Source organism: Ascaphus truei, chromosome 3 (assembly GCF_040206685.1).
Source record: "Ascaphus truei isolate aAscTru1 chromosome 3, aAscTru1.hap1, whole genome shotgun sequence".
Classification (NCBI taxonomy): Eukaryota; Metazoa; Chordata; class Amphibia; order Anura; family Ascaphidae; genus Ascaphus; species Ascaphus truei.
In genome coordinates this window covers 224,377,110-224,400,092 of record NC_134485.1, presented here as the reverse complement: position 1 = coordinate 224,400,092, position 22,983 = coordinate 224,377,110, and the positions used below count along the sequence as shown (strand labels likewise).

General features: G+C 40.6%; 1 protein-coding gene across 1 annotated transcript in view; it reads left to right on the top strand.

Moving 5' to 3' along the window:
* Positions 1 to 22,537, top strand: part of TLR7 (toll like receptor 7) — a 29,351-nt gene extending 6,814 nt beyond the window's left edge. The window contains exon 2 of the mRNA XM_075590221.1: positions 18,968 to 22,537. Coding sequence (XP_075446336.1) covers positions 18,968 to 22,111 — 3,144 coding nt within the window. The 3' untranslated portion in view covers positions 22,112 to 22,537. The remainder of the gene's footprint in view (positions 1 to 18,967) is intronic.
* The last annotated feature ends 446 nt before the right edge of the window (positions 22,538 to 22,983 follow it).

Genomic DNA, 22,983 nt, shown 5'->3' with positions numbered 1-22,983 from the left:
TGTCTTCAAACCCACAGTTTCTGCTGCTTATGGACTGCCCGCATTAAACGCCACCATATTGTGATGCCCACACCACGTTGCAGTCTCTTTTGTCCCAATTTAAGGCCGGAAACACTGTATAAAGTTTAACTGCATGGGGTTTTATTTATTGGGATTAAATCATATAACAGGCCCACCGTCCCTTTAAGAAAATGAAATAATAAAATAAATACCTATTCCCTTTAGGGAAAGCTAACTACACCATAGCTTTCGCCCTCACTAGTTAGATGGCCAGCTAAGCTGGTTCCCACCCCTAAAACATGCCCTGGCATATGCAACAATCTACACAGTCTTTGCACATTGCAATAATAAAGGGTTTTTGCTTATCTATTTGTAAGTCCTTTGGAGCAGACGTCCCTGCTTCAGCACGGCCTTGTCATCCTTCCTTCCTAGGGAACTCAGCCCCACGTTGAGCTCAGAGAAACTCCTCTGTAGGTCCACTGTGTCACTTCCACAGCTGGGGAGACCACTCCTCTGTCCCCTTCTCTGAAGGAAAATAGCCAGTCTCTCTCACTCTCTGTGACTCTCAGTCTCTCAGCATGTGTCTTTCTGGCAGCAATCTCTCACACATGGCATCACTCTGTTTGCCTTAAACACTTCAGGGAGTCCATCCTGATTAATTAGTCAGCAGCTGCAACAGCCATTCCTGGAAGGATTAAATTGGTAAATTAGGCGGGAAAGGTGTAGGTTGTTTTCAGGTAGAGAAGGAGGGCGGGTCTTGTGGTGCTCATTTTCCAGTTGGAAAAAGGGTAAAAAGAGGGGGGAAAAGGTAGGGACAATAAGGAAAAAGAGTGGAAGGGAAAGTGTTTTTCACTATTAACTTGTGCTTAGTGAGAAAACCTGACTGGTGCTTGTAGACGGACGTTCACAGAGGTACACAATTAGGAGGCTTTATTATGTGAAATTATAATAGGCTTTATTGTGCCTTTTCCTTTTCATCAGGAAATTATCCAAACACGGGGGGGGGGGGAACAAAGCTTCCATTCACTTGGGAGTATTTCTAGTGAAATCCTATGCAATTAGTTCACATCTCCATTAGTTAAGCATTTCTCCTAACCCCAAACACATAGCATGAAAATAAGCAGATATAAGCAGTCTCTTAATAATGAAAGTCTTATCTGTTAGCTTCTGTAGAGTAAGCTTCTCTGCTCTCCTGGAACCGCACCCGTGCGTGCACAGAAAATATCAGCATCCAGGTTTAGAAGTCTTGTTTTGTGTCTTGCAATCAGCTATGCTGGGCAGAGCTCAAGACATGTGCTGTCTCCAAAGGTCAGCTCTCAGTCAGAGCTAAGGAGTCACTTCCTGTCTCAAAGGCAGGCTTTTGTAAGCAATCTAATCAGGCAGGTGGTGTTTAGTAATTAACTACTACACTGCTAGATTAAAGGCACATTACTGAACAGGGATAAGTCCCCTGTTACATACCTCCCCTGTTTGTGGGAAGCTCGGGCTTACCACGGCCAAAGCCCATCCTTCCACTCTCATTCTAGATATCTCTGTGACTTGAATGAGAGTAGATGGAGGAAGAGAACCCTCTGTCCCGCTGGGATTGGAGCCCTTTCTCCAGTTTATTTTTGTCTCCTCCCAAAGGTGCTTGAGATCAGCACTCCTCAGTCGCTCAAGGAGGACTTTTTCCACGTAAAGTCTTTTTATCGCGTGCGCGGTCTTGAGATTTCTGTTGCGTCGGGCACTCCTCTTTTTGTAGACAAAGTGTATGGCAACAGTTGTAGAGCAGTTAGGACTAGCCTTTAGAGTTTTCTGCTCTTGAAGTGGTCTTTCTGCAGCTTCTCCACACCACGGAGTCGCCAGTTCAGCTTCTTCAGCTAAGGATTCTTCTGGCTTTGATTCTGCACTCCTACCTCTGTTTGTTGCCTGTTGGGCAGCTGTAGGTTTGGCTAGTGCTTTCTTTGATGGCTCAAACTTCGTAATTTTGTTTTGAAGTTGCGTGGAGTCCCCAACTCTCACTGTACCCTTGTCCTTACGGGCATTAGTTACTGTGGGATACTGGTGCTTGGGCAGAGCCAATACCTTTTTCCGTATTGGAGGAATCTGTATCAGAGTCTCCTTCATATTCTGGAGCTCTGTAATTTTTGTCGTCAAGGTTGCCGCTGCGTCTGCTTTCTCCTTGGTGTACTGACTCAAGGGAATGGAACAGTCTCTCTGTCTCTCCAGCTCTTGCTCCAGTTTCTGAGCCTTCTCACGCTCCCTCTCATACAGAGTCACCTTGTATCGAAGCTCCGCTTCCAACGATGCTCTGAAGACATGCAGCGTGGCCTTTAGTTCCTCATACTGCTCTGTGGGGACGTACTGGGTATTCAGACGTTCCTGCAGCACTTGTACCTCTTTAGCAGCCTGCAGTTTTTCTTCCTGTAGCGTTTGCTGCTTCTCCTCAGCATACTGGAGGTGTGTACGCAGACCTTGCAGTTGGTTCTGCAGTCGGTGCTCTGCGTCAAACTTTTCCTTGACTTCTTCTGTTAACTGAAAATTTTATTCTTTCAGTTTTAAGTTTTCTCTTTTTAATCTTGAATTTTCTCATTTTTCAGTCTCTATTCTTCAGGGCCTCTTTGCAGTCCTCCTTCCATTTACGCACATCTGCTTTGAGAATGACAATCTCCTGGCGTGAGACTTCCTTCTCTAGGTTGAGGGTCTGAAGCTCCTTCTGAGAGACTTTGAGATCTGTTTCAAGATTACCAATAGTTTCTTTAGCAATGTCCAGCTCCTCAGTGAGACTGTGTAGTTCCTTTCTGGAAACTTCCAGGTCTGTGTGGCAGCTGTTGGTCTCATGATGTGAGGCATCCAGTGCTCTGCGGAGTGTCTGAACCTCTTTCTGAGATATGTCCACCTCTATCCGGACAATTTAAAATTTAGTGGTGAAAATAGCTCAGCAAATATTCATTATCTCGATCTAGAGATCTACATTGAGGCCAATATTGTACATACCAAAACGCATTTTAAGGCCACAAATGTTAATTCGTATTTAGACCCATTTAGTTGTCATGATAAGAGATGGGTCCAAAATATTCCATTTAATCAATTTCTCAGGTTGAAGAGAAATGATTCTAAGGCTGTGGATTTTGAAGAACAATCTTCCTTTTTAAAGAATAGATTCCTGGACAAAAAATATGACAGCGATTTAATAAATTCTTCGCTTAAAAAACTGGAAAAGATTCCAAGGAAATCTTTGATTAAATACCATCATAAAAAGAATGATAAGAGACAAAACTAAATCCCAGCATTCATTACTCAATTTAGTGATACACATTATAATGTTAGAAAATTTCTGCAAAAACATTGGGGTATACTAAAAGCAGATCCCATTCTGCGTCCCCAATTAAAGTCCAAGCCTGGGATAGTGTTCAAACGTGCACCTAACCTTAAACACATGTTGGCCCCGAGTCAAGTCTCCAGAGAAGTCACTGCATCTGGAGACATTAAAACACGTTTGGGAATTAAGGGCACTTACAAATGCGGAAAGTGTAAAGCATGTAACCATATCTGTCAAGGGAAAACGGTTACGTCAGGAGTTACTAAAAATGTCTACAATATAAAGAGCTTTATTAATTGTCAGACGACGCATGTGGTCTCTGTCTTACAGTGTAGCTGTAATTTACAGTACATTGGCAAGACCAAAAGACCCCTGAAAATGCGCATGTTAGAACACCTGAGAAATGTTAAAAACATACCAAAAATAATAGCAAAAGGTATGCCACTAACTCCGCTTTTAAAACACTTTAAAGAAGTGCATAATAATGAACCAGACTGTATTACATTTAAGGGACTTGAGAGTGTATCACTAAGTAATAGACAGGGAAATAGAGAGAATCATTTATTAAAACGTGAGCAATTTTGGATCTATGAAATGTTGACTAGACATCCTAATGGCTTTAATGAACTTATTGAATTAACTCCTTTTTTAAGATAATGATTTTTATAAATATTAATTTGTATTAGCATTTCTTTTGTATATGTTTTTACATGATCTGTGTTTGTTATATTTCCCTTTTCTTTTCCCATTTTTTTAATATACAATATATCACCATGTTCTGTTAATATTGTTAATACAGTATATATATATAGACATGGTATTAGAGGTCATATTTGTATATTCTCATAAGGGTGTAGGTTATGATGAACTTTATACAATCCATGCATCCCCTATATGAGTATCATCACACTCTGTTGCCCAGTATCCCCTATTATAGGTTACTCTAAGATCGTAGCAATCAGGCATACAAAGGGTGTTCTTTTCAGGGGGCTGTCCTAGTTGACTAGTTGCCGCCTATAAATGCGCGCGGATGACGCTGTACGTGACCTCCTGACGAAGCACATGGTGTGAAACGCGTAGAGGTCATGACAGGTCATCCTGCGCGTGTTTGCTGGCAAGCTGCGACGGAGCCTGCAGGAGACAGCAGCGGTGTTTTCCATCTTCGCGGTGCCGAGATCCGGATCCTCTGCAGTCACCGCGAGCCCGCTGCCTGTCTCAGTGCGAGTGTCCGTCTCCCCTTGCCAGTTGTTTTATCCTATGGCGGTTTTATCACAAATCGTTAGATAGTGTTTCTTTTTTCATGTTTGTTTCATGTTTTATTCCTTATGCATTTTTATTGTAAACTGTATGCTGTGCAGCTTAGGGTTTAGTTATAATTGGAGGTACTCTCTTATGGTACTGAGCCTTAGCTACTTAGCCCTTTTATCTGAGGTGGGGTTGGATCCCCTCAGTATTTGTGTACATTTTTAATAAATTACCTATTATTAATCCCTGGTGCGCATCTGTGCATTTTTTTTCACCTTGTTTTGCAGGGTGTCCTCCCCCCATTTCAGGGGAGATCACCTTGAAGTAGGAGCTTTCGGGGAGACGCTCTATGTGCATGCTGCAAAGGGACTATCCACATTTCTATACAGCACGAGCGCTGAATATCCTGCTTTTTCTACTCTCTATCCGGACACTGTTGACCTCCTGTTGTGAGGCATTCAGCTCTATGCGAAGAGTGTGAACCTCTTGCTGGAAGACTGTCATCTGCTTCAGTGCCTCCTCATACTTACGCTTTAGCGTAGCCACCATTTTATCAGATTGGCTCTGCTTTTCCTCCATGGCAGAAATAGTAACCTTTGCAGTATCTAGCTCAGTCTTGAGATCCTCCAATTCGGTCTTGGCCGCAGAGTAAATTGCGAGCACAGTCTTCTGTAGCTCAGCATTATTTTTTCTCTCCCTTTCCAATTCTTCACAGAGTAGATCACAGTCATGCCTGGCATTTTTCAGGGCATCTTCAGGACTGGTCAAGGGATCGTCACTCACTGGCTCTGACTCCACTTCCCTGGGATGGTTGGCCGAGGGTTCCTCACTGTTGGCACCGGACAGACACTTCTTTGGGGTACACGACATCTGCCTTGGGCCCTCTGGATATTCGGTTACACGCGGGACGAATTCTCCATCTTCTCTAGGCTGCAGGGCAACTCTGTGCCCCTTATCCTCCACAGGATCTGCGGACGTGTCTTTTCCTCCCACGGTAAGTGAAGAACTGCTTTTCTTTTTCCGCCTTTTTGATTTGGATGACACCGTCGCTTCAGGGATATTGGGGTCTCCATCTTCATTTGAAATTTTAGCAGCTTCATTATATACGCCAGGCTTTTCTTGCAGCTGCTTTAGCTGACAGAAATATTCGGTGATCCACTGCTCCCGCTCTGTCTCCTGCTGATCATATTCGTCATCAAAGGGAGCGGTCTTTTCTGTTCGTGCCGAGTTCAGGCACCCCCACCATTCTTGGGGTGTTTTGTGGGTGTGACTCGGTTCGGGTTCCCCGTAAGAGATGTCTTCCTCTTTATTGGACTGGAAGGGCCACTCTTCCGTGGGGTAGGGTTCATTACAGGAACGCTGCATCTTGTCCTCATTTTTAGGCTATCAGGTGTAATTTTCTTCCTGACCTCAGGAGGCGCTATTGCAGCTGTTGCCACTGTATTTGCTAGAACCCCCAATTGTGGTAATCCTACAGATGGGCATATTTTGCTTGTAGAGGTCGTAGCTCTCACAGGCATCTCTGTAGACTTTTCTTTCTTGGGAATTTTTTTTTTCAATATCAGCAGTACTGTGCATGCATTTTCTTTTATCAGGTATACAAGATGTGCAGTTGCTAGGTAAAAAAGTCTATTTTCTATACACCATTTACTTGCTAGGTGCGATACCTCCACTTCAGCAACAGAATTTGGTTTTCTGCCTGAGTTCAGTAATTTTCAGTCTCATCTTTGGGTATTATGGCATTCACACTTCACACTTTGGGTGTCTGTTTTGCTCCCAAGATAATAGGCATACTTTTTTATTTGCAGAAAAAAAAACCATTCTTTGCAGTGGACTCAACACTCAGCAATTGGCTTTGAAAAACCTTTTCCTTTATAGGGCAATTTTACACTCAGCATTTGTTTGCTAAAAATTCCCCTGCTTCAGCACAGTTTTGTATCAATTATCACACTTTAATGCATATACTCCATTCACAGCTGGTAGCCCTATGCGGTGTGGCAACCTTTATTTGCAAAATCAGTACCACTCGTGGGTCACCATCTGTATTCACTGCTTCAGCGAAACTTTTGAAAACAACAAACACCTATCCCTTTTAAGGGCTGACTCACTTCTTGAACCCTGACTATGGCTGGAAGGCAAAACCCCTATTTCAATGACCATATTACGCTTTGTGATAGGCAAATAAAGTTTTAGCTGCTTCAGCAGTCTCTCTCCTCTTCGGATTGGGGCAAAGAGTCCATCTGTGGTTTTGTAAGTTTGAATGCAGTGTAAGTTTCAGTTGTGTGTCCCTTTAACTCTGATCTCTGCTGCATGAGGGTTTTTTTTTTTTTTTTCCCTCAGACTGTTTGTAGGCAAAAAGCATAAAAAAAAATTTCACATAAAAATCTCCGGTCCTTTTTAACTACAAGGACACCTCTTGTCCCACCTCGGACACCATATGTAGACGGACGTTCACAGAGGTACACAATTAGGAGGCTTTATAATGTGAAACTATAATAGGCTTTATTGTGCCTTTTCCTTTTCATCAGGAAATTATCCAAACACAGGGGGGGAACAAAGCTTCCATTCACTTGGGAGTATTTCTAGTGAAATCCAATGCAATTAGTTCACATCTCCATTAGTTAAGCATTTCTCCCAACCCCAAACACATAGCATGAAAATAAGCAGATATAAGCAGTCTCTTAATAATGAAAGTCTTATCTGTTAGCTTCTGTAGAGTAAGTTTCTCTGCTCTCCTGGAACCGCACCCGTGCGTGCACAGAAAATATCAGCATCCAGGTTTAGAAGTCTTGTTTGGTGTCTTGCAATCAGCTATGCTGGGCAGAGCTCAAGACATGTGCTGTCTCCAAAGGTCAGCTCTACGTCAGAGCTAAGGAGTCACTTCCTGTCTCAAAGGCAGGCTTTTGTAAGCAATCTAATCAGGCAGGTGGTGTTTAGTAATTAACTACCACACTGCTAGATTAAAGGCACATTACTGAACAGGGATAAGTCCCCTGTTACAGTTCTCTTATTGGAATGTGCAAACATGTAAAAGGTTAACGTCTTATAATAGGACTTCTAGGACAATATAGAAAAACATGTTTGTTTAAACAAAAAGTTAATAATTAATAAAATCAATATTGAACATTCACTCACAAAATTATTTTTTGTATATGTCCAAAATTGTTTGGATAATAAGTAATATTCTAAGGTTACTCTCCACAGTTGCAAGGAGGAAAATGTCAATTGTGCAGCATTGCAATACCTTTCAAATGTCCACTTTTAGGTTGGAAAGTCCTCTCGACTGTGCTGTTTGCCTTAAAAGTCTGCCGTGATCTTCTTATCAAATGCAGAAAGAAAGGTTAAATACGGGGAAGCGTTTTTCTGTTATTTTTTATTGTATTATTCAACGCTTGCCAATGCGTTTCAATGCTCCAAATGTCCCTCTTCCCTTCTGTTCATGTCTTTCTCTTAATGTGAATAGGGAGACTGTGGTTGTGTGGCATCACTCCCATGTCTTGTGGCCTAATTGTCTCCGTTCAGACACCCCCACAGCACACGTTGCTGGCTCTCTTAGCCTTTCTCTCACAAAAGTTGTTAGGCAGTTCTGTTAGTGCAGCCTTTGTTCTTTTCCGTCAGCTGTTGTGTGGGACGCCTCAGTATATAAGCCTTTCATCCAGCAGGGCATCCCCAACCCGTACTAAATCAGCTGATTGGCAGAAATTCCCAGCATGTCACCTGTTACCTTGTAGGGGGCAGTTGTAGTATAGCCTCCCGGCCGCTACTTATATTCCTGGGCCCTACCAGTATAAGCCCTGTTATTTGCAGCCAGTGGTTTGGTTAATTCCTTCAAATAGGCCCTATGCGCTTTTGCAGCTTTGGATATATTAGATGTATCCAAGGGTGGGCCTAGGAACAGCCAGAGAGTATCAGCCTGAGGGAAGGATACTGATTGGTTTATCTGTTGTATGTGATGACCAATCAGTATTCAGACCTGCTCTGTTATGGGGCAGGGTTACAAACATCTACTCAGGATTGTTTCTGGCACTTTCTCAGAAGTGAGTCAGTCTGTCTCACCTCCCCCTGAGGAGTGGAAGTGTGTGTTATCCTGAACCCTACCAGGAATAAGAATCTGGATGGGGCCTGCAAGGCCTTATCCCTAAAGAAGGGCTGTATAGTCTGGCTGACTTCTGCTGTAAACAAATAAAGAACCAGTTGCACTATAATCCATTGTGATTAGTGACTGGACCAGAACAAGGTATCAGTATGGGCCATCCGGCTGTTATCCAGAGGATCCATGCTGACTGGAGGCGCTACACCAAAGAACTAAGGTAACCTGTAAACCTGTCCTGTTCTCCCCACAACACCACGGAGCACTCAGCGCTCCTATTGCCAAACAGGTACAGCACAACACCTAAATGGAGTAGCAGAGAAACAGATGACCCCAATCTCACTTATGGGTGGCAAGGGAGGGGGGTGCAAGGAATACATAGTGTTACAGCATCTTGCAATTCTCTCACTCTCTCTCTCTGTTCAGAGGAAACGAGTATGGTGGCCTCACAGGTTCAATCCCAATGCGTTTCACCAATTATGACTTCCTCATGTGTAATCTTTATTTGGTCTTCTTCATGTCTTATAAAAGGAGGAGGGGGTCTTGTGGCACCAATTTTCCAGGTGGGAAAGGGGTTAAAAAGGGGATGGAAAAGGTAGGGACAATAAGGGAAAAGAGTGGTAGTGGAAGTGTTCTTCACTATTAACTTGTGCTTAGTGAGAAAACCTGACTGGTGCTCTTATTGGAATGTGCAAATATGTAAAAGGTTTACTCCTTATAATAGAAATTCGAGGACAATACAGCAAAACATATGTTTTTTTTAATAAAATAAGTTAATAATTAATAAAATCAATATTGAACATTAACTCACAAAAGTCTCTTTTGTGTATGTGCAAAATTGTTTGGATAATAAGAAATATTCTAAGGTTACTCTCTGTTGGTGCAAGGAGGACAATTTCAATTGTGTATTATTGCAATGTCCACTTTTGGGTTGGAAAGTCCCCTCGACTGTGATGTTTGCCTTTGTTAGACAAGTACCCAAACAAGCAGAAGGCCACTTTAAGTAAAAAAAATAATTATCATTGGTCAGAGTAGCAGGTCCCTTTTCAGTCCTGCCATTTCAACAACTGGGAGATTGTTTAAACAATGGTATATTTAGGGAAATGTTAACGTTTCCTATGCATCGTTTGATCAAGCTATGGTAAGGCAATGTGGAAATTGGGCCCTAAAGGCTAAGGCTTCGATTATAGTTGTGGCGTGCAGGCGCGCGATTGAGCACGTGACCTCACGTGGACCTGTCGCTTGAGCAAAACATGCATTAGGCTGTAGGCGATAGGGAGGCGTGGCAGAGGCGTGGCAAACGCGTCACCAGGCTGGTTCGCCCTTATTGGCTGAACCGTTCATGTGACGTGGCAGTGACATGACCGTTGTGCGAAAGAAAAACAAATTGAACTGTATTTTCAAAAATCGCCCGCACAGTCGCTCCGCAACACTCGTGCGCACTATGGGTGTTTGAAGGATATTATAATTTTGATAAGTGATTGCCAAATACCAATGGGATGTTTATCATCTTACTTTTTTTTTAGGTATTTGCTTTTTTTGCAGTGGGTATTAAAAATGGAGACAGGGAGCAAGTTCATCATTCACTACTTAGATTACTTTATATTTGCAGTTCCCGTACTGAGGTGTACAAAAGGCTTTTATTAACATTCCAGTGGATTGCTAATCGATTTGAGTTGCCCCTAGAAGCTGAAAAACAGTAGGCCCTAGTGACAATCTTTGCTTCCATGGGATAAATGATACTAGGTTAATGAAATTTTGTCTGCCTGATAACAAATTTCAGAGCGGAAAAACACCCAATTACCGTAGCTGCAATCATTGTTCGAACATTTAACTTTCGCGTCCTGAATTATGCCAATGGTGGGGGTATTTTCTAGGAGATCACCAATAAGAACCTGAACGGTTTGTGTCAGGAGTAATGGAAGATTACCTTAAGTTATGGAATACATTTGAGATAATTACAATACCTGTTCCTGCTGGAAAGACAGGGCATAGCTACTGTATACTTGATTCTGTTTACAGATGCAGCAGGTTCAGCAGGTAATGGTTCCATATTAGAACGGCCAGGGACCGTCAGTATGGTTAATATTCTGGCCAAGCCCACTATGGCAAGTGAGCAGGATCAGGTAGCTAAACTCATCTCCTTTAAATGCACACATAGTCCTATTTTCTGTAACATTTATTCCGAGATTATTAATTGAAATGTATCTGCTGGAACTGATAGGATCTCATCAGGTTGTATTAGAGACTCTGGTTCTGTTGGCAATGACGTGCTCGGTGGGTGAGCTGTAGACACTAGCCCAGTAGCATAGTCTGCAGGGTTCTGGTCTGTAGGCACATTGTGCAACCGACCTGTTTGTGTGGATTTCTCGATTCCTTTTCCTTTGTTTTGGAGCTGTCCACTGGGTGGATGGAATGGAGGCGGAGCCATCCAACTGTTTGTCTTGTCTTTGAAGTGCTCTTTGTCAATCACCATCAGGAGATCTTTCTCTTCTTTTGGTGAAGTTGTTATATCGTCTTTTGTCATCTGGACTACTGCACATCTTAGGTCATTGTCACATTCCTCTGATATAAACATGTCTCAGGGGTATACAGGCATACCCCGGTTTAAGGACACTCACTTTAAGTACACTCGCGAGTAAGTACATGTCGCCCAGTAGGCAAACGGCAGCTCGCGCATGCGCCTGTCAGCACGCCCTGAACAGCAATACCGGCTCCCTACCTGTACCGAAGCTGTGTGCAAGCGGGGAGACTATAGAGCCTGTTACACATGCGTTATTTACATCATTTATGCACGTATATGATGATTGCAGTACAGTACATGCATCGATAAGTGGGAAAAGGTAGTGCTTCACTTTAAGTAAATTTTCGCTTTACATACATGCTCCGGTCCCATTGTGTACGTTAATGCGGGGTATGCCTGTAACCTTGTTTTTCTTCATTGCCAAGCCTTTCTTCCACTTGGATATGGCTAGGACATGGTTTGAAAAGGGATGAGTGTCCACATTCCATTATGTTTGTTCTTCGGGCATCAACATAGTCTGATTTGTGCCCTTTGTCAATGCATTCTGTCGTTGTTTGCAAACTCACAAACACGGGTTTGTATATAATGAGTAGTTTATTCCTGTACAGATTCAGAGTATGATCATACACACAAAAGTCAATGAGACTCTCTGCCAGGGGTGGGCCTAAGCAGGCTTTATATAGATTTTAGATTCCTTTGTTTAAAATAGGTTACTAGGCAGAATATAATGACATCACATAATGCATTCAGTGTACACGAGGGGATAATCCTCTTCTAAACCAATCAAGTTACAGGTCATCTTATCTATCCCAGATGGGCTCCAAAGATCAATTTATCGAACCTAAACTGGTTATTTTAGCTGACCACAACACTTGAGTGTTTGAGCAACAAGGCATAGTTTATATCCCCCCCCCCCCCCCCCGGAGAAAAGTTCATTCTTGCAACAACACACATACTGACATATAACACATACTGTACAAAGACAAAATGGATTCCGAACACTGCTAACAATTTACTCTCCATAGACCCCACCCCCAGTCTTTTCAGTAATATCAACAGTATATTCATTTCAGCAATATTATTTTATCAGTCCCTTCTCTTATTCTTTTCAAAATCTTCAGTGAGAAATATATATTCTTGGAAATCATTCAAGATGGATTCTTCAAAAATAAAAACTTGTATAAATGTCTTTTAGTTCTTTAAAAACTTGTGTAAATATCTTTTGGTTCTTTAAAAACTTGTGTAAATGTCCTTCATGGGGGGGACCACTTTACGATGAGTCACATGGACCCACAAGGTGAGCTCCACAACCTTGACAGCTGTATTTGTTTCCAAAAAAGAGCAAGAAACCCAGTTTAGCACTCAATTCTCTAGGCTGAGTGGTTTGTGAGTAGTATTAAAATAATTGTTTATTGTTCATCATAATTTAAAAGAATGGGGATTAAAATCCAATTCGAGGACACACACATAACAATCCTATGTTGAGTGCTGTGTGCACTCTGATTGATAATGAGCGAAACAATTGAGTGATATTAAATCAATGTTTCGAAAAGGGGCTGATATACAGCTGACCTAAAATAAGAGGTGTTACTTCAACAGTAATGCGTGGGCATAGACTGAATGAAACATGCAGCAGCCTGTGTAGATTGGTTTTGCCTCTAGGGCTATGTGACACCCAGTAAAGAGGGGGAGGGGGACTGAACCCTCCAGTGTTAGTAACCAATATATGGTATAAACTATGTTAGAGTTAGAACAAGTAAATACTCTAACACATCAACTAGACTGCACCAGTGTAATCAATTACACAAAAGTAAGGTACAGAAACTGTGGTGGTATAAGCAAAGGTGATGGTATAGGGGATCCTATCGTTGGGCTGATCAAAAGGAATTACTCAGCTATAGCTGTAGACAGAGATACCAAGATGCGGTGTGGCTGTATGAATGCCTGTGTCCATATTAATGAATGGACTGAACCGCTGGTATTCTGCTTTATAGATGGAACAGCAAGGATGGCCCCTTAATAAATTATAGCCACTAACAGAGCTGGTATACTTCGAAACAGACCGGCTGTGATGTCACAGTGTGGCTGCGGGTATGCCGATGTCTATATTAATGAATGGACTCAACCGTACAGAAACAGGGGTACATGAATAAACAGACTTGTGCACACTTACTATGAAGAAAAATGAACACCTATTCTCCTACTCAAGTGAGTGTTTGCAGTTGCGAGGTCTGGTCGCTGATCGCAGTGCGATGCTGAATGCTGCCACGTCAATGCTGACCTTGCGCGTGCACGTGAATGGCCGACGCGTGCGTTTCGCGTGAGAAACGTTTTCTCAGGGCAGTAATAGGAGGGGCCCTGTTACTGTACGGTTGAGTCCATTCATTAATATGGACATCGGCATATTTGGTGCAGTATTCCTAGATTTTGCAAAGGCTTTTGATACAGTTGACCATGTTATCTACTTTAACAAACTCCAGAGCTCTGGAATAGGGAAGCATGCTTTAAACTGGTTTCAGTCCTACCTATCAGGTAGATCCCAACATGTGTCCATCAGGCTCTAACTCCAACCTCCCTGGATATCACCTGTGGTGTACCGCAAGGCTCTGTTCTGGGGCCCCTACTCTTCTCAGTGTTCATCAATGATCTTCCCACAGCTTGTCAGGAAGCCTCAATACACATGTATGCAGATGACACAATCCTATATGCACACAGCCATAGCCTCTCTGACCTTCACACATACTTCAGTCTGACTTTTTGAGACTCGAAAACTGGATTTCCCAAAACAAACTGTTTTTAAACACTGACAAGACTGTAACAATTGGTGTTTGGTACCAAGACTAAATTTTTAAAGCTTCCAGCGACTGAGCTCCAGATTAGAACCAACAATAACACCACCCTAACTCCTGTCACTAGATTTAAATACCTGGGCATATGGTTTGACTCCCACTTAACATTCGGGATGCACATTGATACCCTGACAACCAAGACCTATGCCAAACTAGGGGTACTTTACAGGAACAAATTCTCCCTAAGTCTCCTTGTCAGAAAGCGTATCGCACAGCAGATGCTAATGCCAATTATTGACTATGGAGACACCTCAAACCCACCTTAGCAAACTTGACACACATCACTGCGAAATGCTCAAAGAACTAGATTGGTCATCACTCGAATCTAGGCGCAAAGTTCACCTTTCCTGTCTTGCCTTCAAATTCTTTATGGGCAAGCTACCCAGCTACCTGAACAAGATCCTCACCCCTAACCCATACTGCACCTATCATCTGAGATCAGACTCCAAAAGACTGTTCCTGGTCCCAAGGCTCAACAAAGTATCCGGACGTTCCTCCATCTCTTACCGTGCACCCCAAAACTGGAACAACCTACCAGAGACTCTCACATCCACCACCAGTTTAAGTTCTTTCAAATCTAAGGATGTCACACATTTTAATCTGGTCAGTAACTGTTTCATACGCCCATAATATATATTATCTTTAACTGTGCATGCAATGTCTTGTATATAATGTATACCCTGCTCATTTATGTAACTGTATTTGTAACCATGTATTATTTGTCTTAACTCTGTGCCCAGGACATACTTGAAAACGAGAGGAAACTCTCAATGTATTACTTCCTGGTAAAATATTTTATAAATAAATAAACATACAATGCTTCTATGGATACTCTGTTCAGAACAGAAAAACATTTGAAACACTGAGCAGGTCAGAGATTAAAATTGAGCTTTTCCCACAGATCAATGGAGGCTACATTTCCATGCAAACTAAAAATAAAAAAAAACCTGGGACATTGTTAAGGGGCAAGACATCCTTAACATATAATTTTAAACAATGTGCTTATTATATCATGTCATTGCGGCCTGCAATATGTGGGCCGCACTTCTAGAGCCCTAAGTATTAGATTTCTTGAGCATCGAAGAAACATAATACATGGTTATCAATTACATAATTTATCACGTCACTTCACTGATATTCATGGTAAAAATCCTTGCTCCCTTTCTATCATGGGCATAGAACATATTCCACCCTCCTTTTTGGGGGGTGACAGATTTAAACAGCTATGTATTAGGGAAACCTATTGGGTTTATGTTCTGGGGACACTACACCCCAATGGCCTTAATGATACCATTGATATCAGCACAGTGGTATAAATATATATATTTCTTGTTCCTTTGTAATTTTTGTTCCCTGCAAGTGACGGGTCTCTCTGGAGGTCTGGTTTGAACAAGGTATCTTGTTCCCTCTGGTGGCATCTGTCATTTGGTAATATCCAATTCAATATTGTTAATATTCATACATGGTTCATCTAATTTGATTTTATACTAGTTATTCACATGGGTTGCCCCCTCTGGAGGTCTGGGTTGAACGAGTTTTCTTGTTCCCTCCGGAGTATGCTTATCTTGTACTATAAATGATGAATTATGTGTTGATTCATTATACTAGTCACTAATATATATTAATGTATTTTTGTTATTATTGTTATTGATATTATTTATTTAGTGAAGATAATATATAGTATACAGTATACTTATACAATTAATATTTACAAACATTTATTATTATCATATATTTTTATTTTTATTTACGTTAGTTCAATATTTAGCTGCAAAAAAGCTACCATTGGTCTCTTCATTTGTGCGCTGTTCTCTTTGTTTATCCTCCTCTAATGTTGATCATTCAATTGTATATATATTTATTCTACCCATCATATATCTAGTTTTTGGTTTAACTTCCTTTTTATCTAATTATGATATCAATATATACCTATCGTGTATTATACATTGATGGTGATGGACACATTTTGTGTAATACTGTATATTGATTCCCTTTGTGTCTCCTTCTTCTCCCATTAGTTAATATTGTCCTTTTACGCAGTTCAACCCAATATACAGGCATGTATAATTCTTTATATGCTTGCATGGATTGGTTATTTCTCATCACTCTGAAAGTATTGTTACAGCACTATATATTGTTTTATCATTATATATTGTTATTATTCTGATTTATTCTATTCAGTACCAGCAGTGAAAGTGGTTAATATTTGGAACCACTCTCATGCTGTCAATTTCGCAATCAGCTTTGTCTAGCTATGATTGGTTAACATATGTATAGCCCTGGAAGGTTTGGGCTTTTTACTCTGTCCGCCTTCTGTGCAATAATCCCTGGTAAGTGCAGGTTTGCCAGGAGTTAAGATGGTTTCTCCCCACTCAATGCAGATCAGTGAGGCAGAGAAAGCAGTGCAGTCAGGCCTGTGGCCAATAAGGGACAGGGGCGGGCTCTTGTTGTATCTGTCTTATTGATCTGCATTTCCTGTATTAAGTCAGTTGCTCCTACCTTGAGAGGAGCTCAGTCACCAAACCCAGTTGTGCAGGGCTCTGCCAATCTGTGGCCCTCCCTTAGGGGAGAGGAGGGTAGACTGTTCCCACTACTCTGATAGGGGGTAGTGGAAGAGCTAGGCCTGTTTCCAGGGCCCTGACTGGGAGTGAAAGGCCAGGGTTATCCTGAGAAGTACTGCTGTGACTGTGTATGCTGTACAGTGTGCTGCAGAGGAAATAAAGTGTTCCTGATTTATAAAGAAGCGGTTGTGAGACTGGAATCTCTCATCCCTGAGTGGGACGTTCTATTCTAGGGATTCCACCCCATATCCTGGGGCCTGCAATAGATGGAGGCACTGTCACCGTGAGTACGTACTGAGTATGTCCCCAGAAGCCTGTCCTGACCTTCCCTATAATACCATCAAGCGGGAGACTCAGGTGTCCTGTAAGCCAGCAGGTGCCCCACACTATTATGCCTTGTAACAAGAGTAGCATTTCCCCTAGGAGACCCTATTTGCGATTGGGTGGGGGAATACCCGTTACATATGTATATAATAGGTTTGGAGTTCCATGTCATTTATATACCCCTTGATCAAGTCTTAAGGACGAAACACGAAGGGTGTGTTTCAGAATAATTTTGACATCATATGTATTTTATATGTTTTTATATGCGCATCCACAAACATATTGGCATTTGGACTCTATTTTGAATGTTTCTTCGTTCGAATCTGACGGATACAGAGTGCCTTGCGGTGAGGAGTTAGAAACAAACTCCCGTTGACGTCACAGTTCTCGCGGGACTCCAACCGGAGTGGGGAATTGCCTGGCGTACAGAGGCGACGCGAGTGGTGTTGTCTGCTGCACATGGTGGAGCCCCAAGACGTCCGCCTTACTGTTCTATGGACACAGAGCCTGCCTGCTTGCGGTGAGGAATCAGAGGTTACCTAAACACTCCCGCTGACATCACAACTCTCGCGAGTGAGGAAGTACTCGGCATACAGAGGCGACGTGAACGGTGTATCTGCTACACTCGGTGGAGCCCCTGAGACGTTTGCCTTGCTGGTATCCTGCACGGTTGGCGATTGAGTTTACTCATAACTGCTTATGTTCTTGATTTGTTTGTGAGTGCGCAATTTTACCTTTACCAGTCCTTTATAAATTTATTAACTTACTACACTATGAGTGCGCCTGTTCTTTTTTGTTTCTTTTTATATATATAAAAATGAGGTGGGCTATGGGGTTAGAGCTGGCAGGGATTGTGTGTTCATTAACACTTAAATATAGCAACAATTGAGAGTATTCTAACAAGTTTAAACTTGACACAAATGACTGCAGTTTTGGAACCAACACATTGTGGTATATTGCATGTATGTACATACTCTGTAATTTCTTGTACAATACTTTCGAAAAAACATGTGAAAACCAATTAAACATATTTTACATAGCAAATGTGGTTTTCGATGCGTAAGTGTTTCACGTGTTTTCCCGAATATTACAAAGTGGGGCTAAGGCTTAAAAAAAAAAACAACAAGATTTTCTTTGCTGGATAAATAGATTTTCTTTGAGCATGTTTTGAAATGGCAAGTTCCATTCTTTTTAACTCTTGTTCGATAACCTTTTTTTTTCTTTTTTTTTAATAACATTTTTCATCCCTAGGACACCAAGTCCCCTCCCCCCACCCCAAAAAATAAAACTGTGGTCGCAGGGGTAGATTAAGATCCCAACATAAATTTTTTCCAAAATGTATGGGAAATCATTGTTAAGTTATGAAGCCAACTTGAAATGCGTTTCAGGAAGGGTTTCTTTCAATAGTATTTAATGTATTGACAATTAAAAATGACACACTGAGCATGTTCAGACCATTGATCGGCAATTTAAAACTTTTGTTTGTTACTCAAATATATTTATTTTACTGGACCAAATTTTTTTTGTTTTTTAATAGATGAAATAGCGTATACGGAGCTTTTCTTTCTTGTTTGAAGAAGTTTCTTCTTCATATGTATTAGAAGCTTAAAATGTTGTAACCCTTAGATGATGTAAGCAATATTACATTTTGTATTGTGGGGCTTAATTGACTATACCTCATGTGGATCATACTATTGATCCAATTTATTAAAGGATACATCTATAAACACTGAAATGAAAAGTTAAGAAGTACAGTTTATTAATATGTAGTCTGGCCTGTAATACTGTAGATCAAATAGGGGTGACCCATTAATCGGAGTGTTCATTTTGACCAAGACTCTCTTGTTAGTTTTATAAACATTGCTCTTAGCTATACTGTAGGTACATTTCTGACTATCATTTAGTGGCAAAATCAAATGAGTTTTTTTGCCATTAAATGATCAGGCACATTTTCATTATAATGATATTTAAATTATTATTGTTGCATTATGATGATATAATCATAGTTTAACATTTTTGAATTGCTAGAAATCCCAAACTGCAGTTATTAATACAATTTTATATTGTTTATAGGTACTTTGCTTGGGAACATCAAGAGAGCTGTTCCTCTTTCTGTTCTTGCTCTTCCTGTTTTCAAAGTTGCTGACAGGCAGCTGGTTTCCTAAAAGTCTGCCTTGTGATGTGACCGTACAAGCCAAAGAAGCAGCTGTTATTGTGGACTGCAGTGATCGTCACTTGACTGCAATTCCATGGCAAATTCCCTCCAATGCTACCAACTTGACCCTAACCATCAACCATATCCCAAGGATCTTGCCCCAGTCATTTGTTCAACTCCGGAATCTGGTTGAGATTGATTTCAGATGCAACTGTGTACCTGTTATACTTGGACCAAAAGACAATGTGTGCACAAAAAGGTTGATAGTTGATAATGGAAGCTTTGCTCCACTCCACAATTTAAGGTCTTTGTATTTGGATGGCAATCAACTTTTAGCATTCCCCAGGGGACTTCCACAAAACTTAATACTTTTAAGTCTTGAAGCTAATAACATATTTTCTGTCTCTAGAGAGAACTTCTCAGAACTAACTAACATTGAAATGTTGTACCTTGGACAGAACTGCTATTACCGTAACCCTTGTAATGTCTCATTTTATATTGGAGAAGAAGCATTTAAAGACTTAAGAAATTTAACAGTTTTGTCAATGAAATCAAATAACTTATCTTTTGTCCCAGGAGGATTGTCAAGCCGTTTAAGAGAACTATACCTTTATAACAACAGAATTCAATCAATTCAAGAAAATGATTTATATAACCTTCACAACTTGGAAATTCTTGATTTGAGTGGGAACTGCCCCCGTTGCTACAATGCCCCATTTCCATGCACTCCATGTCCAGATAATGCTCCAATCCAAATACATCCCAATGCTTTTGCCTCCTTAAAAAACTTACAAACTCTCCGCCTTCACAGCAACTCTCTTCGCAGTATCTCAAACAGCTGGTTTAAAAACACAATTAATCTCCAAGTGCTTGACTTGTCCCAAAACTTTTTGGCCAAAGAAATTAGCAATGCCAATTTTTTGAAATGTGTCCCAAAACTTAAAGACCTTGATTTGTCCTTCAACTTTGAGTTACAGGAATATCCGACAGATATGCCACTATCAAAAATGTACTCCACTTTGTTATCCTTGGAAAGTCTGAGAATCCGGGGGTATGTCTTTCAGGAACTGAAAAAGGAAAATATTCTGCCTTTGGTTAAATTAAACAATCTTACTGTTTTGGATCTGGGAACAAACTTTATTAAATTAGCTGACTTCAGCTTGTTTAAATTTTTTCGCTCTCTAAAGACCATAGGTCTCTCTATTAATAAAATATCTCCTTCGGGTGAATCCAGTTTTTCTTCTTGCTCAGTTTTTAGGGCATCTTCAGAGCAAAATGTTGCCAGAACATTCCAGGACGTCCATTATTTCCGATATGATGAAAATGGCCGGAGTTGCAAATCCAAAGTGAAAGAGGATACAACATTCCAGCTATTTGTGAATGAGGATTGTCAAGCTTATGGAGCAACTTTAGACTTAAGTCAAAACAATATTTTTTTTGTCAAATCCACAGACTTTAGGCACTTAACTTTTCTTAAATGCCTTAATCTATCGGGCAATGCCATTAGTCAGAGTTTGAATGGCTCAGAGTTCAAACCTCTGTCAAACCTGAAATATTTAGATTTTTCTAACAATCGAATTCAACTTTTCTATTCAACTGCATTCCAGGAGCTCACAGAATTAGAGGTGCTGGACATTAGTAGCAACAAACATTACTTTTTAGCTGAAGGAATAACACACACGTTCGATTTCACAAAAACTCTGAAACATTTAAAGAAGCTGATGATGAACTGGAATGAAATATCAAGTTCAACAAACAAAGAAATGGTAAGTAAATCACTTAAAACATTGGAATTCAAGGGAAACCGCTTAGATGTTTTATGGAAAGATGGAGATAGAAGATATTTAGATTTCTTCAAGAAGCTGACTAAGCTATATAAACTAGACATTTCCTACAATTCTTTAACATTTATACCTCCTGGTGCATTTGAGGGCATGCCTCCTAATCTCATGGAACTCTGTCTGGCTAATAACAAACTATATACTTTTAATTGGGGACAACTTTACCTTTTAGGAAAACTTCAACTGTTAGACCTCAGTAACAATTACTTGACCACTGTGCCTCGTGAGTTATCCAACTGCACAGCTTCCATTCAAACTTTTATTTTAAGAAACAACAACATCAAAAAGCTGACTGCTCATTTTCTTGTGAATGCTTTCACCCTGAAATACCTGGATCTCAGTGAAAACAAGATTCAATTTATTATGAAGTCCAGCTTTCCCGAGAACGTGCTGAATAACCTAGAGATGTTAGTACTACAAGGTAACCCCTTTAAATGCAATTGTGATGCATTATGGCTGGTCTGGTGGATAAATCAGACAAAAGTAACAATACCCAATTTAGTCACTGGTGTAACTTGCTCTGGGCCTGGAACACACAAAGGACAGAGTCTAGTTCTCTTAGACTTGTATACCTGTGAACAGAATAATTGGAATGTGATTCTACATTCTGTGTCTGCATCATTCATCATTTGCCTAATGGTCATCTGCACCTCAAGCCACCTTTTCTATTGGAATGTTTGGTACATATACCACTTAATCAAAGCCAAGTTCAAGGCATATAAGCGACTCCCTGAAGTATGCTATGATGCTTTTATTGTGTATGAAACCAAAGATATTACTGTATCGGATTGGGTTTTTAAAGAATTGGTCGAAATTCTAGAAAACCAGGGGGAAAAACTTTTCAATTTATGTTTAGAAGAAAGAGACTGGCTGCCAGGTCAACCTTTTTTGGATAACCTTTCAGAAAGTATCCACCTTAGCAGAAAAACTGTGTTTGTGTTAACAAACAAATACACGAAAAGTGGACATTTTAAGACAGCTTTTTATATAGCACACCAGCGACTTATCGAGGAAAGAGTTGATGTTATCGTTTTAATATTTCTTGAGGAAACTCTACAGAGCTCTAAGTATCTGAGACTGAGAAAGATGTTGTGTGGAGCCTCGGTGTTATCATGGCCTACCAATCCCAATTCTCACAGTTACTTCTGGCGTTGCCTCAAAAATGCATTGGCAACAGACAATCAAATGGCATATGATAAACTTTTTACAGAGAGAGTATAGGATTCATGCATTTAATTGTTGTTTTGGTTAACACCGAGAAGCAGACCCATTATATTTTTTATATGGACAGACACAAAGAGGCAATAGACTTTGAAAATGTAAAATTGGAAGACACTGGTCTCACTGTATTCATTGTTAACTGTTAGCGCCTGTCAAAAAAGGTTCTCTAAGCTTGATTGTTCTATGGAGTTTTACAGTATGTATAATTGTAATTGTTTTTTTCCAAAAGTACGTATGCTTAATTATACATTTACTGAGCCGTTTTAAAGCGGAGCCTTCAATATTGTAATGAAACTGCCAATGAATGTGGAATTCAAGTTAATTCAGTTAAGACGTGCAAAAGGGTTATAAATGTTGTATTAGTAAGTATTATTCACTTGTGACTTTCCATTTCAGAATTAACATTTATAAAACGTTTTAATAAAACTTCAATTACTAAATGCTCCATCATTGTTTTGGATTTATTCAATGTTACCTTTAAGCTTTGTAGCTCTGTAAAAGGCCACCTGAGCCAAGGCACTTTGGGGAAACCTCTAATAGATTATTGCACCACGAACCTGCGTTAACAACTATTATAGGCTAAAGCAGTAAAATTCCGGGCATTACTGAAATCCCTGCTCTCTGATTGGTTAGAATTCCGGGCATTATTCATTCAGTAATGGCTGGAATTTTGGGCAACTTGTCAACTCACCTTTCAGAGATGCAGGGGGAGCGTGACATCTCTGTTCCTCTCCTCTCACAGCACATGCAGGCTCTCTCTCTCACAGCACATACAGGCTCTCTCTCTCACAGCTGCTAGTGCTGTCAGAAGCTGGCAGGTCCCAAATAGTAACTTTGTTATTTGCAACAAAGTAATATTTCTTCATCCACTT